The sequence below is a fragment of the Dreissena polymorpha genome, chromosome 10 (genome assembly GCF_020536995.1).
Source record: "Dreissena polymorpha isolate Duluth1 chromosome 10, UMN_Dpol_1.0, whole genome shotgun sequence".
Taxonomy (NCBI): domain Eukaryota; kingdom Metazoa; phylum Mollusca; class Bivalvia; order Myida; family Dreissenidae; genus Dreissena; species Dreissena polymorpha.
The window spans coordinates 57,404,288-57,420,755 of record NC_068364.1 but is presented as its reverse complement, the minus strand read 5'-3'; the positions used below and the strand labels follow the sequence as shown (position 1 = coordinate 57,420,755).

The 16,468-nt window shown below is 37.2% G+C and overlaps 1 protein-coding gene across 1 annotated transcript in view; it reads left to right on the top strand.

The window, feature by feature from the left end:
- Window positions 1–9,954: 9,954 nt before the first annotated feature.
- The window catches only part of LOC127849144 (uncharacterized), a 51,112-nt gene continuing 44,598 nt past the window's right edge, over window positions 9,955–16,468 (top strand). Inside the window, exon 1 of the mRNA XM_052381863.1 lies at window positions 9,955–10,158. Coding sequence (XP_052237823.1) covers window positions 9,955–10,158 — 204 coding nt within the window. The remainder of the gene's footprint in view (window positions 10,159–16,468) is intronic.

Below are 16,468 nucleotides of genomic sequence, written 5' to 3'. Positions count from 1 at the left end.
ATACACCATGTACTCAAACAACATTTGTAGAAAACATACTTGGAAGAAAAACAAAACAAATAAAATATTTTACACACTACAAATTAAAAACCCTACAGAAAACTCCAAAATCAAAAAAAAAGGGCAAGTCCTTTTTGGAGAATATGAACTTAATTGGAAACACATATTTACCATGCCATATAAAGCAACTATTGAAAGCACACTGAGAAATTTTCAATATAAATACATCCATAGAATTATAGCTACAAATAAATATCTCTTTAAATGCAAATTATCTAACTCAAATCTGTGTGACTTCTGCAGTGAAAACATTGAAACTATAGAACATCTTTTTTGGGAGTGCAAACACATCTAGCCTATTTGGAATCAATTAATATATTTTCTTGAACAACATCAACTAAACATTAAACTATCTTTCTTAAATGTAAGTTTCGGAATTAACTCATTGAAATCAATAGACTGTAATAATATTGCGAATTTTATGGTTATATTGATGAAATATTTTATATTAAACATGAAGTACAAAAAACAAGTACCAAATTTTAATTGTTTTGTCCATAGTCTTAAACTAAAAATCCAAATTGAGAAAGAAATAGCCCTCAGTAATGACACATTACAAATCTTTGAACAAAAATGGAATCGGATTAAATTCTCATAATGTTTTTGTCCACTTATATACATCTCACTCTAATGTTAGTTTATCTCTCTAAAATAGTTTTGTTTATTTTATTTTTTTCATTTTTATTTTTCAATCTGACAAGATCATTGTGAATATACAACAAAACACACAAGTCCAGTATGCTTTCTTACGACTTTATACAACTCATCATTTTTCATAACTTTTCCTCTGTTGTTCTTTTCTTTTCTCTCTTAAAAAATATATATTAGCATATCTTGTCTGAACTTAATTGCTTTGTACAATCACTATGTTGTATGATCATATACATGTTTACATTGTATGTATGATATTGAATAATATAAAAAAATGTCGTAGAAAAAAAAATACTTAGAAATAGTAATAGAAACTGTTTGCTATTTCAGAAGGTGGACACTTTCAAGATGCAAATACTGAAATGTTTATAGTATTCAATGAAATATATGCGAAGATAGAACATGTGTTATATGTGGTTTTGATGACGTTACATGTAGAGACAATGTGATTCCCGATAAAGGACACGTCATAATTATAACGAGACTTTCAACACCTTGAGCGCTCTGACAAATATGATGAAGACCGGCGAGAGAGTGCTGGTGTTGTACAGGATCACGTGGCTTGTTTGGGGCTCACAAATGGATGTTAATCGATGTAAACACACCGGTAAGTGGTCATTGTTTTATTTTTAAAATTGTTTTTCTGAAGAATTTTGACCAGTGCATAAAAGACAGTTTTGCGGTTTATAAAAACATCGGAATTACTTTATATAATTAGCCTGTGTTCTTGGCCAAATATTCGATATGTAATGAATTCATATACACGGTTATGTTGTTCGCAACGTGAAATGTTGGCCCGGATTCAGGCGTATTCTATAATGTATTATTAAATCTTAAGATATCTGCACAAACTACAAAAAAACTTTTATGAACTTCACTTTTTATCCCCACGCTTTTTGAAAAGCGTAGGGATATTGTGGTTATCTCCGCCGTCTGTCCGTCCGTCTGTCCGTCCGTCCTGGCCACTATCTCCTCCTACACTATAAGCACTAAAATCTTCAAACTTACACACATGGTAGCTATGAGCAAGTGTGCGACCCTGCACTATTTGGAATTTTTATCTTACCCCTGGGTCAAATGTTATGGGGGTTGGGGTGGGGCCGGGTCAGAGATTTCCACTCATTATTTTTATGTTATTTTATTTTTCTTCATTTCTACACCGATATACTTCAAATTGATACTGAACATCTCTTATGACAATTCGGTCAATCTCAACTATGCATGGCCCCATTACCAATCCTGGGGTGTCCCGCCCACATAGACCACGCCCACCCAAAATTGCCTTTTACTTTAATGTCTTTATTTCTACACCGATTGACTTCTAATTGATACTGAACCTCTCCTATGACAATACGGTCAATCTCAACTATGCATGGCCACATTACCAAACCTGGGGCGCCCCGCCCACATAGACCACGCCCCCACAATTGCCTTTTACTATAATTTCTTCATTTATACACCGATTCACTTCAAATTGTACTGAACTTCATTTATGACAATACGGTCAATCTCAACTATGCATGGCCCCATTACCAACCCTGGGGCGCCCCGCCCACATAAGCCACACCCACTCAAAATTGCTTTATACTATAATTTCTTCATTTCTACACCGATTCACTTCTAATACTGAACTTCTCTTATGACAATACGGTCAATCTCAACTATGCATGGCCCCATTACCAACCCTGGGGCACGCCGCCCACATAGGCCACACCCACCAAAAATTGTCTTTTACTATAACATCTTTACTTCTACAATGATTCACTTCTAATTGATACTGAACTTCTCTTATGACAATACGGTCAATCTCAACTATGCATGGCCCCATTACCAAACCTGGGGCGCCCCTGGGTCAAACATGCGGCGTGGGGATACGCGTCGGCCTCTGCCGCGCTATTTCAACATATTTCAATAACTTGAGATATTTGCAAAAATAAAGTTCTTAACGGTGTGCTTTCATTCTTTTAATTCGTGCGTAAACCCATGAGAATCCATTGATATTGCACCTGAGAACCAAGGACGCAGAAATCGAGAGGAATTACAATAGTATTGCATATTAGTATTTTTGGAATTTGTTTATAAAATAAAAGCTAGTTCACAATTGTAATGTAGTCAAATAAGAATGTACATATATACATTATATTATCATTGTTAAAAATATCAATCTATACAGCTATAACGCGCGTGTAAAACCCTGTTCATCGGTAATATGGAACATACGAATATCTCTAACATATATTAATAACATATCTTTTAAAATACATAGATACAATAGGAGACGTATTACCATCGTCAAAATATATTGCATAGATATTTGTTATGATCTTCCTGTGGACTTTTGCTGAAATAATATAGGATGTACAAGACAAAGTTATAAGATATAGAGAATACATGGTTTGTGCCAAGATGGAGTTTATCCGGTGGGGCTAAGGAAAAGAAAATAGGGCGAGCTTTAGCGAGCCCTTTTTTTTCTTTTTCGGGCCGAACCGGATAAACTCCATCTCGGCACCAACCATGTATTCGATTTATCCTGCTTCATGCCCCTGACACATTTTATCAAAGACAAATTATTAATTGACATAACAATATAATTTCTCCTGTCGGGCCTCCTTCATAAACACAACATTCATGACGACCGAATAACTACATATTGTTTCACGTAAAAAATAGTTCCACTTTAAACTGTTCTTTTTAATACTTTCCTATAGAAAATGTGAGAAGAAATAAAAAAAGAATCGATAAATTTTCTTGGTAAACAATAAAGTAAAAATGCATTAGCAAAAACAAAAACTTAATTTTTTTTAACTTAATGTCACTTAATCCGTTGCTTATAACAATAAATTTAAAACGATATACACATCCATTTTCTGTTCTTCCATCCCTTTGTGGAAATCCATTTTCAGTTTTTCCATACCTATTATCGAAATTATTTAAACCACACTATTTTTTATAGCGTTTGTATCGAATGATAACCACTCTGACCCAAACCCCGATTTACAAAATCGTAATCCTGCCGTAGCGAATTATTTTATTCCGATTATTAAGACTTATGAATGACAAACACACAATCCGAAATACGTTTATGATTCGTTCGATGCTTTAAAAATATTTTAAATTATGCTATTAAAACCACCATGTAAAAATTGAAACTAGATCTTTGTTTCGTCTGAGAAATGACGTCACTCTAGATGCGTCATACATTGCGTAATCAAGTAAATGAAAATAATAAATACGGAAAGCTGGTTCGGTAATATATTTTAAATAAGAAAAAAAGGATGATATATAATAAAACGATAACATTCAATATTGCGTCCAAATAAATTTCAAAGGTCAAATATTAGAACATGTTAATCGTCACAGCGTGCGTAGGAATACAGTACTTCCTGTTCACCGGAGATAGGGAATTTTTTTTGCCATCCCTTTTTTAGGGGAGTCAGGATAAATCTATTTATCCCGCCTCTGTTGCAACATTGACCTAATTAAGCAGGGTCGAATAAATTTTCATATCTCCGGTCATCAGGAAGTAGTGCATTCATACGCACGCTGTGACACATAGTTAAGTGTAACCTTTCCAATACACGACACAAGGGTGACGTATTTTAGGTTACGCATGCGCAATTAATTTCCTTCTATATTACACATAAAATAACTGAAGTTCAATATCATCTTTTACCATGATCAAGCGATAAGTCACTATATCATCATACATCATTGGAAAGATAAATGCATAATCTGTTAAAAATTGTCAATTCTATACGTCGTAACTCAAAATATTAACCTTAGAAGGTTACAGTATACTGTCAAATAATGATGAGAAATTGGGTGAAATATTTGGGTTTTCTTTATGTACGAAATATTGACAAGTATATCAGTAGCGAGTATGCATGACGGTCAAAATATTAAATATTTGGATCTGGTGTGTGTTTAACAACAAAGGGGTTACAATGCTGTTGACACAAGCCTTAGGCTGTATTTGCATTATTTATTATTTGTACCACAACGCTCATTAACGTGTGCATACTTGAATAGTGACTTCTCCAGTAGGTTGAAATTCAACCAATCAGGAACAAGCACGTATAGAACACTGACCATTTGGATTCATAACTGAGTTTCACGGGCCAGATGTTAGAGGGAAACAAGACAGTTAGCGTTTAGACTTGGAGACGTACGGATCGAGAAAGACACAATCATGTAGCAATCACAACGTATTTGTATAACTGAAAATATTAAGTATGTTATACATTAAATTGGACTAGAAACTGATATGTGGTGTTGTTGAATATTTTATCCTATATTATGCAGAGAAATTAACATAAATAGAGAGGGACCGACTTGTCCCATGCGCGGCACGAGAAAATGGTAGTTGATGCAAAACTCGTCATCTTGGCATTATGCGCATGACGAGATATCGAATGATAGGCTACACAATGGTAATTTAAGAGATTGAACATTGTTAGTAACTATGTGTCGTCCAGGAACTAGGAACGATTACGCGACAATACTAAATAACGGTTTCATGTAGTGCTGTACTCTCTAAAAAATATCATAGTTGATTCGAAGGCATGTTGTACACTTTTAACTAGTGTTCTGGCTTTATTGTTTGGAGAAAGTAGTAGGGCATGAAAAGGTCCTCACTACTAAATCCCTGAAATATGATAAACTTTGAGACTAAAGGAAAACATTGCACTGAAAGAGGTTACATTCCACTATTAAACGGCCGGAAAAAAAGTTGCAAAAACAGTCGATTTTGACTTTTGACAAATTCTTTCTTGGTTCGTAGATGACATATCTTTTTTATTGCATGAATCGACTCCGCTTAGAATGGCCTTTAAGAAAAGCTATGGGTATGGGGGTCTCTATGTGCAAAATATGGCATTTATTTTCGCTTAAAGATGTCGCTTTTACATTGAATTATATAGGGAAACTATTTAGTATATTGTAACCAGAATAGGCACACCGCCTTTGGAGGCGGCCATTTTGGGCTCAAATAGTATGACCTACTTTCAAAGCCGGGAACCATCAACAGAAAAAGTAGAGCACAAAAATTGCTTTTTTCTTATTGCTTGCTAACATATATACCTTCAATTTGACACCAAAACACACCATTTGCAATGTATTTTACAAATCCTAGGCACCATGCACTGAACAATGTGTGCTTAGTATCAAGTTGACTGCATTTAACCCTGCAAACAGGAGTGCCGATTTGGGGTTATGTGACCTTTACCAATATCGGCTGCTATCGTTATTGTAGACCAAGAAAAGTATCACATTCTCGATTCGTGTTTTATTTCTTCTCATATTTTCAATAGGAAAGTATTAAGAGGAACATTTTATAGTGGAACTATTTCTTACGTGACACAATCGGTAGTTATTCGATCGTCAGAAATGCTGTGTACATGTAGGAGGCTCGACACCAATAATTATATTGTTATGTCAATTTATCATTTGTCTTTGATAAAATGTGTCAACGGTATGAAGCAGGGTAAATCGGATACATGTGCATGGTTGGTGCCGAGATGGAGAAAGTTAATCCGGTTCAGCCCGAAAAAAAATAAATAGGGCTCGCTTTATTTTCTGTTTCTAAGCCTCGACGAATATACTTTCTCCATTTCGGCACCAACCATGTATTTTCTATAAAAACGCATGCGGTTAAAACGCTAATTAATTTGTTTATCACAAAAGTCAACCACTTGGATATACTTGCTCGTTTTTATTCTGATATACAATACACATATATATAGTCATAGTTAAATAAGGTCAAATTCGCTCGCAAGTTCTGTTCAATTATCTGTTTCATATAAACGGCGAAAGAAAAATGACTTCAAAATAACTGTTTTCCTCGGGCAAAAGTGTCTGTTTTTATCAAGTATATTTACATTATACCACACATAGACCTAGAAGTAGATGTTTACCAAAACTTAAAGAGATGTTGCCCAGTAATATTATTGAAGTTTTCAAACTAATAGGTGTTCCTAGCAACCATAAAGCCTTATCAAAAGTCTCAAATCGGCTGCCCAAAGGAGATATGGCAGACGAACAAGTTTTTACTGTAGACGTAGGATAAAGGAGTCAGACATTAAAGCGGACTTGCAAACCTATTTAAAGGACTTTAAATGTTTTAACTTACAAAACTGTTATTGGTTTGAAACCTCTGAAATAATTGATAAAACGCGGATTAATTTATTCTTCACCGGGATCTAAAGACTGGATCTATAGGATCAAAAGGTAATACGTCTCCTATTGAATTTATGTATTTTAAAAGATATGTTATTAATATATGTTAGAGATATTCGTATGTTCCATATTACCGATGAACAGGGTTTTACACGCCCGTTATAACTGTATAGATTGATATTTTAACAATGCTAATATAATGTATAACTAGCTTTTATTTTATAACTAAATTCAAATAATACTAATATGCAATACTATTGTAATTCCTCTCGATTTCTGCGTCCTTGGTTCTCAGGTGCAATATCAATGGATTATCATGGGTTTACGCACGAATTAAAAGAATGAAAACACACCGTTAAGAACTTTATTTTTGCAAATATCTCAAGTTATTGAAATATGTTGTAATGGCGCGGCAAAGGCCGACGCGTATCCCCACGCCGCATGTTTGACACAGGGGCGCCCCAGGGTTGGTAATGGGGCCATGCGTAGTTGAGATTGACCGTATTGTCATAAGAGAAGTTCAGTATCAATTAGAAGTGAATCATTGGAGAAATGAAGAAGTTATAGTAAAAGACAATTTTGGGTGGGTGTGGCCTAAGAGGGCGGGGTGCCCCAGGGTTGGTAATGGGGCCATGCATAGTTGAGATTTACCGTATTGTCATAAGAGAAGTTTAGTATCAATTAGAAGTGAATCGGTGTAGAAATGAAGAAGTTATAGTAAAAGGCAATTTTGGGTGGGTGTGGCCTATGTTGGGGGCGCCCCAGGGTTGGTAATGGGGCAATGCATAGTTGAGATTGACCTTATTATCATAAGAGAAGTTCAGAATCAATTAGAAGTGAATCGGTGTAGCAATGAAGAAATTATAGTATAAAGCAATTTTGGGTGGGTGTGGCCTATGTGGGCGGGGCGCCCCAGGGTTGGTAATGGGGCCATGCATAGTTGAGATTGACCGTATTGTCATAAGAGAAGTTCAGTATCAATTTGAAGTGAATCGGTGTATAAATTAAGAAATTATAGTAAAAGGCAATTTGGGGGGCGTGGTCTATGTTGGCGGGGCGCCCCAGGGTTGGTTATGGGGACATGCATAGTTGAGATTGACCGTTTTGTCATAGGAGAGGTTCAGTATCAATTTGAAGCGAATCGGTGTAGAAATAAAGACATTAAAGTAAAAGGCAATTTCGGGTGGGCGTGGACTATGTGGGCGGGGCACCCCAGGGTTGGTAATGGGGTCATGCATAGTTGAGATTGACGGAATTGTCATAAGAGATGTTCAGTATCAATTCGAAGTAAATCGGTGTAGAAATGAAGAAGTTAATGTAAAATAACATTAAAAAATGAGTGGAAATCTCTGACCCGGCCCCAACCCCCATAACTTTTGACCCAGGGGTAAGATAAAAATTCCAAATAGTGCAGGGTCGCACATATGCTCATAGCTACCATGTGTGTAAGTCAGGTACTGTCAGCTCTATGGTGACGAGCTTATTTCCTGTCTCTGACCACAGTACAATATCTGGTCGTAGGGTCGTATGAACCACGTTTGGGAAAACAAGCCTTCTACCAAGGTCAACTTCCATCTTCCAGTCTCTCGTGTCATCAATAATTGATACGTTTGTTGGTTTCTGTGTCTTCTTGGTCTCACCCAATTTGACGAAAGCGATGTGCCCATGGCGGGGGTAATTACCACGTTCCTTCTTTCGATCCTTCTCTAGCCAGTCAGCCAACACTCTGAGGACCAAGTCATGCCTCCATCTATATCTTCCCTGTGTCAGTGCTGTAGTACACGATGACAGAGCATGCTCTAGGATGCCTACTCTGTCACACAGGCTGCATTTTGGATCTTCTGCGAGTCCCCATCGGCACAAGTTCGCTGGGGATGGGAGTAGGTCATAGACAGACCTAAGAAGATAGGAAAACCGAAAAGGCTCATACTTCCAGATGTCTCCCCAGGTCAACTTCCTGTCTGCGGTTTCCCAGGTGGTCTATGCTCCCTGCGCTCCCATTTCTACAGCCCTTGCTTGTCTGGCATTTTCTTCTGCTCTCTTGACCTCAGACTGGATCATCGCACGCCTCTCTTTCTGGTCTGATCGGCTCCACAATACCAACTTTCTCGCACCAATTCCTTTACGTCCAACAGCAGTCACTCCGACAATGTCTTTGTGCTTGAGCGCGTTCTCTGCCCGGCTCACAGACTCTGTCGCTGACCATTTCCTGCTCGTTCGGATTTGGATCCCTGCACCCCGGATGAGCTCATCCGGAGAGTCCCTCAAGGTCAACACAAGTCTTGCTTTTGCTGTCTTGAACTCTTCTACCAGTGAAGATAGCGGGAGCTGTAACTTCTTGCTCTTCCCGTAGAGTCTAATACTGGTAAAGCTGGGTGGAACTCCTAACCACTTCCTGAGGTGTCGACTAGTGTTTCTCGCCAGGGCTTCCACTGTTGTGCTGGGTACCTCGTAAAGCATCAACGGCCAGATTAGTCTTGGGAGCAGTGCGTGCTGGTAGAGCCAAGCTTTGAACTTGCCGGATAGTCCGTAGTGGTCTATCTTCTTGAGACCCTCCTCTACCTGTTGCTTTAACTTCTTGACATTGTCGCGATCTTGTAGGCTTGAATCAAACCACTTGCCCAGGCATTTAATTGGACTTGTCACTATGGAAGGAATCTCTTCGTTCTGTACGTAGAGTTTGAACCTCTCTGTTGCCTGTCCTTTCTTTATGACGAGAGATCTGGATTTTGCTGCTTTGTACTTCATTCTTCCCCATGAAGCAACATCCGTCAGGGCTGTCAACATCCATCTAGCTTGGACATGTGTTGTCGTCAATTTGAGGTCATCCATGAAGCCTCTGCTAGATGTGAGATAGATTCCTGACTCTGTCTTTGGTCCACGTGTCTCTCGTTGGGCAGCATTTATCAGCAGGTTCATCCCCATGATGAAGAGCACCACGGAAACTGTGCAGCCAGAAACAATTCCTTTCTCCAACCTCTGCCATCTGGTTAGCTGGTCACCAACAGTAAACCGGAGCTTGGTTCCATCCAGGTAATTGGTGATGATTTTCTGTATGTGGACGTCCACATGGTAGTGTCGGAGCGCTGTATAGATGAGCTGGTGTGGAATGCGTTGGCCAAGTCGAGCCAAACTACAGTGAGATCTTTCCCTTTCTTTGCCTCACTTATTAGGTGTGTGATAGCACTGGTGTGCTCTATACAGCCGGAGAAACCGGGCACTCCTCCCTTCTGGACCGAAGTGTTTATGTATGCGTTGCCTGTCAGGAAAGATGTAAGTCTTCTTGCAAGGATGGCGAAGAATATTTTCCCCTCGACGTTGAGCAACGAGATCGTTCGGAACTGGTTGACCGTCCATCCAACATACATCAATAAAAGTTAAATACTTTTAAAGTGTCGATAATCGTTTCTTAACAAAACTAAAAAGCATTCACAAATCATGCCCTGCTTGTCTTAAAATGCAATTAACATGGCATCCAGACATTTGTTATACCTTTTCATTGACATTTACGTTGATTTCAATTATTGCTCCCACTAGAGCTGCAACGATTCGATCCGATGCATCAAAAATCAGTTCGAAATGCGTCGAGTCGATAACGATACCACACCTACCAAATTCGATTCGATTCTTTAACATAAATGTATATACATATATATACATAGATACGTAAAGCTCGTGTATTCTGACTATTTGATACGGGCCGGTGTAGGTTTTATCTGTACCTGTAATAACAACGCGCGCGATTGGCTGCTTATTACTTTAGTCATCCAATCAATAAGCGCGTTACGGTCTACTTTCGGAAAAAGCGTCAAAATGGCTGCACAAGTTGTGGCCGACAAATCATATACGCCTTAGAAGCTAAAATCAAACGTTTGGCAGTATTTTGGGGTTCGGGATGGTAGCCCTCCCGATAAAGCAGTAAAAGTGAAAACTGTGCTTCACGGATGCAAACATAACGTTGATTTAGCAAGACTAAGCGGTAGCACAAGTGCAACTACTCAAGTCGCCAGCAAGAAAAAGTAGTTCTGTTTCTGTTGGGAATTTGTTAAGTTTATTAGAGAATGTGCTTTGTCCAACAGGTAACAGGTGATGCTGTCACGGCACAATTGTAGAAATGCTTGTAGCGGTTGTTGATATAAGTATAATAGTGATAGTACTATCACTCCACTGATTCCAGATGTTCTTATGATTATTTATTTAATTTTATATTATTGTGTATTCAACACAATCTTCTAGTCAGAAGTTTTTTATATTAAAATTGAGTCCTAATTTGCTATTCTTTTTTATGTGTTTTATTGAAATATTGACATAATTTGAAAGACAATTGGCAGTTTCTTGCAAAATATTTCTTACAAATGTTAATTTAACACACTTTCAACAGTTTTTAAAACACTGTTGAACCAACCAAAGTATATCAAACAAACACTAAATTTGACAATGCCCAAGATATCTAGATATGTGACACTTTTGAACAGAAATGTTTATTTTGAGGCAGAAGAGTGAATATATGATAAAACTATGTTTGAAGATGAATCGAATAAAAAAAATCGGTATCGGAGTGTCTGAAATCGAAATCGAATCGAATCGAGCTGTTGGTGAATCGTTGCAGCTCTAGCTTCCACCTGCCCGCACCAAGCATAGATCATTCAAATTAACAATAATTGGGAAAAAAACGTATTTTGCTTTGCATGTCCTACCGAGGACACGCTAGATGTATGTTTAACTTCTTTGATGAACTACTTTTTGTTGGATGCATAAAATAAAATGAAATGTATGTTAGGGATGACAACGGATGCCAAAATTTGCATCCGAATAAAACCGGATATCCTTATAGATCGGGATACGACGTAAAATCCGGAGTGATAGTTGATATTGAGTATATCGTCGACTCACCTAAATTCGCGACTAGCCTCGATTCGCGGACGTTGTTTATGTCAAATAACCGGTAGCGAGATTTGTTCGTGCGCATGTGCGATCGTGTGAATATATTAATCAATGTTTACTCAATTCAAACGCCGGAAGATTTTTTAAAAACAATCCGTAAAAAGCGTGAATTGAAATCGATTAGTCTTCAAACCGATTTTTCTTAACACCAATTATATCCGATAATTAAATTTAATATATTTTGTGTGAAAATCAACTATCATAATTTCAGTTGTCGTCCGCTGTTGTAGTACGACTTCCATATATGGCACTGTTACGCTCCGATCACGAATGAGGCCAACAAAGTTTTATTGTGCGTTTCATAGAATTTAAAAATTAAGCTGATTTTTTTTTATTTTCTTTGTTGTTTTTACGGCCATCCCTAAGCCTTGTCGGAAGAAGTATACATAACTCATCTTCACTAAATGGGCCCAGTGTGATGGTGTCAGAAATGGCAGACCATGTCTGCAGTTGACCCATTTTAACTACTGCACCCCTGTCAGAGTGGTCAGGAGACAGGAAAAATTATTCTGTAAACATTGCATAATTGAAATGCAATTAACAATCTACATATGTAAATATTTAATTGTTATTACTTGTTGGACTTTGCTTTTAGTTCACATAAGCAACATAAACGAACGTTGACTTTTTACAGTAAGTTAATTGTGCTTTATTGCTCAACCTTTCCAGGAATTGTTGTATGACGTCGACCCGCGAATCAAGGGTAGCAAAACAAAATGGCTGATGCTTTACACTGATGGCAACAAAAATTATATTTAATTCTTTTATAAACAGTGTTAAATTTATATTGAAATAAATCAGCGAGGGATGTATTTATTTTAAAAGGTTAATGTTTGTTATTGCTGTTATATATATAATACGATTTAAATATTGACATTAAATATTAAGGTCGTAAATTTACGGTAATAGAGGATAATAATATAATAATGTAATTAGATCGCTTATTAAGGGTCTCTCACATTAAATTACTAAATTGTGCAAGAAATCATCAGTAAAGAAATCGCATTTTCGAACGTTTTATTATGGCACATGTAGTGAAGCTGTTTGAGTCAATTCACATGAAACTGGAAGTCAGTATGAATGACGTTCGAACGAAGCATTATCAAACATTAATGTTGTGAAATGCATTATTCTTTTTGCGTTGTTTTGTTGTTGTTGTTGTTTAAAGGTATTGTCTTAGTAGACGTTTTTAAGTTGAATACAAGTAATACAATGTAACTTAAGCAACGAAACTTTTATTAATATAAAACATGCATTAATGATTTCAAATCAAACAATGCCGATTTCGTTTCAATAATGTATTCATTTCTTTGTTGGTAAAGAGTCTTATCATAACATTTCCAGCATACAAACACTACCAAGAATTAAAAAAATTACTGAAAGTCATCGTTTCCTTGATCACCAACTTTTTACAATTATTGGAATCGTTGATGTGTAGGAAACAATGTATAATCTAAAAGTGCTTTCCCTTTTATGATGGAAGGTTATGCCATAGTGTTTTACAGCCCTGGCAACGTAAGTGTAGTGCGAAAGCATAACTGTTACTTTGACAATGAGCTGTATATATTTAAGTCGCAAATAACTGTTCTTTTCTTAGCGTTAGCGAGGTTGTTGACACTTCTGCTCCAACGGAATATCATGTAGCGGCACATAAAATTTAAAGATCATCGTGTCCACAGATGTTGCTTCGGAACCCTGTTAGCGTAATTGTAGCGTGGAAGTGCAACTGTTATTTTCAGGTAATCCGTAAACTAAGGGCATTGACACATCTGCGCAAGGAAATAACCCGGAAAAAATCGTTAACCTGTTGATCATCGTGTACTCTGGAGATGCTTCCCAATTACACTCTGTGCGGAAACGGATCTCGCCGCCCTTCGACCCTGACAATTGCAAATGCTCGATATGTTATCAATGACGCGAAATCTTTTAATTCTTTTTCAGTATGTCCGAATCGCTCCAGTAAGTTGATATCGCAATATTTGGTAAATTTAGATATATATTAGATAACGTACGATATTGATCCAATTGCAATACATATTTTGCTAGGGTAAAGGATAACCTGGAGGAAACTCAACCTGTCTTTTATGGTGACCAACAGCCAGGTGCAAATGAACTTGAACAGGGATCGGGGATAAAACTTTTGTTTTCTTTTGTTTTTGAACTGTCAATAACGATGGTTATCAATGACGCGAAATCTTTTAATTCTTTTTCAGTATGTCCGAATCGCTCCAGTAAGTTGATATCGCAATATTTGGTAAATTTAGATATATATTAGATAACGTACGATATTGATCCAATTGCAATACATATTTTGCTAGGGTAAAGGATAACCTGGAGGAAACTCAACCTGTCTTTTATGGTGACCAACAGCCAGGTGCAAATGAACTTGAACAGGGATCGGGGATAAAACTTTTGTTTTCTTTTGTTTTTGAACTGTCAATAACGATGGTTTAATAGTCTCTTTTACCGCGCCTGAGTTCAGCAATAGGCTTGAAAGTGGCTAAATGCTTCGCCCGGTAACGTCTATGTCTTCGTCATAAACACTGCTAAATTATTATATAATATTTAAATTACATTTATTAACAATAATGTTCAACTTGCGTCCGTAACGTATAGTATTCGCCGTTAAAACATAGATTTATCATGTGTAGTGAATAATATGATTTTATCAGGAGCGGAAACCGTAAATATTCGTTAACTGTTAAACATCATTAAATTATGAAATAAATCGTATGAAATTGGGACACAATGTTTGTATAAATACAAACAGTCCTTCACTGTTATTTATTGTTTAATTAACAATTTATTTGTTTCTTGTTCGCTATATTGTTAGTTAAGGTTTTGCGACACAGTACTTAATATTTGCAGTTAAACAATCTTCATTGTACATTCCTTAACACAACACATCCGTTTCTGCATTTTGTTTTTTTATTTTGGCCCAAAATAGCATCTTCATCTACGCAACCCGCTTGCTTTGGTAATTTGATTCACTAAATAGGTAAACACGCATTCAGCGCATGAAACGGCTCAATTTTTCATCAGGCCATACACGTTGATTGCATGTCACAGAGATAAAAGATATAATTAATTAAACAAATGCAAGTGTTAATATAGATGTATTTTTAAAAGTAGGTTTGGTGTGCACTTTGATTGAAGTGATGTTGTTAAAGGTAGAAATATCCGACTCATGTATTCTTTCAAGAGAGCTTACAACTTGAACACCATTAAATTGAAGCTCATTATCACACTGAACGGTTTGTTGCTTTGCCAAAGCCTTAGACAAGAATATTTATTTGATAAAAAATACCGTTCCCCCTATGAAATAGCCTCTAAGAACAGTATACGTATGACAAAGAGAATGATCATCGCATGTGCGGAAAGTTTCGTGCCAGATAAGCCTGTGCAGTTTGCACTGGCTCATCAGGGACGATGCTTTCCACTTTTATTATATTTTTTGCTTAAAGAAAGTATCTCCTTAGCAAAAATCAAGTAAAGGCGGAAAGTGTTGTTCCTGATTGTCCTGTGCCGATTGCACAGGTTAATCTGGGGCGACAATCTACGCAAATTCATTCAACCCTCTTTTTACAGAGCACGGTTGATTATACGCAGGGCTCAGCGTCTCGAAGAAGTTAACACTAGCTTCTGGTTGTAATTTTAACAAGTTCGGAGGAGCCAGGTGAAGGGTCGAAAAAGAAACTAACCATTAACATCATGCACTGGAATGCAGAAGCAGTTGTAAACAGGAAGACAGAGTTACATACTTTTCTGCATGTACGGTGCATCAAAATCGGCTGCATTAAAGAAATAAACGTACGCGATGGGAATCCCTTCGAGACAGACCAGAGGCTACTATGTGTTCTTAGAAGCAACTGTCAAAAAGATAAAAATTGATGAGAGATATCCTAATTAACAAACTATTGAAACACAAATGGACAACAGAATTTAACGGAGGTGACAGCGAACATTCACTCGAAGAGCCCCCGTCAAGAATTGTTCAATACAACTGTTAATTCTTCCTGCCATAACGTCAAGATAGAAGCACTAGACACAGTATACTAATCCCCGACAGGTACTTCCTCATCATTGGAGGCTTTAACAGCCTGTCACCGAGTGAGCAATATGACACCATTTACAAGACGATAAAAGAGACACAATACGTGTCTCTCCCCCACCCAGTTGGGGTCATAAGAAAGCCAGAGCATGTATTGATTTTGCAGAGTAAGCTGGAAAGTACATGAGCTGAATATAACATACATTAAAACGGAAAACGGAAAGATAAACTACCAATATTAAGAGACTAAAACAAGTTTTAAATGACGAGAGCAAAAGGGATAAGAAGGTACGACCGCAAAAGCCCGAGTTACGTATACACAACGAACAAGAACACCACAGTTCCAATTAATGACAGGGAAAAAAGGACGACGGAAAGAAAACGGACTGACAAACACTTAAACGTGCATTCAGGTGTGATAGATCACTTTAAAAGAAATGAAGAAAGGTTCTAAACAAATGCAAAAAAATAAATGTACAGGCCCTGACCATTTTAACAACGGAATCATTTCAAACAATAGCACAATAATCCTCCAGATGCTTTGCGACATTTAACGTCTGCAATATGAACCAGGATGTATCTTGCCTG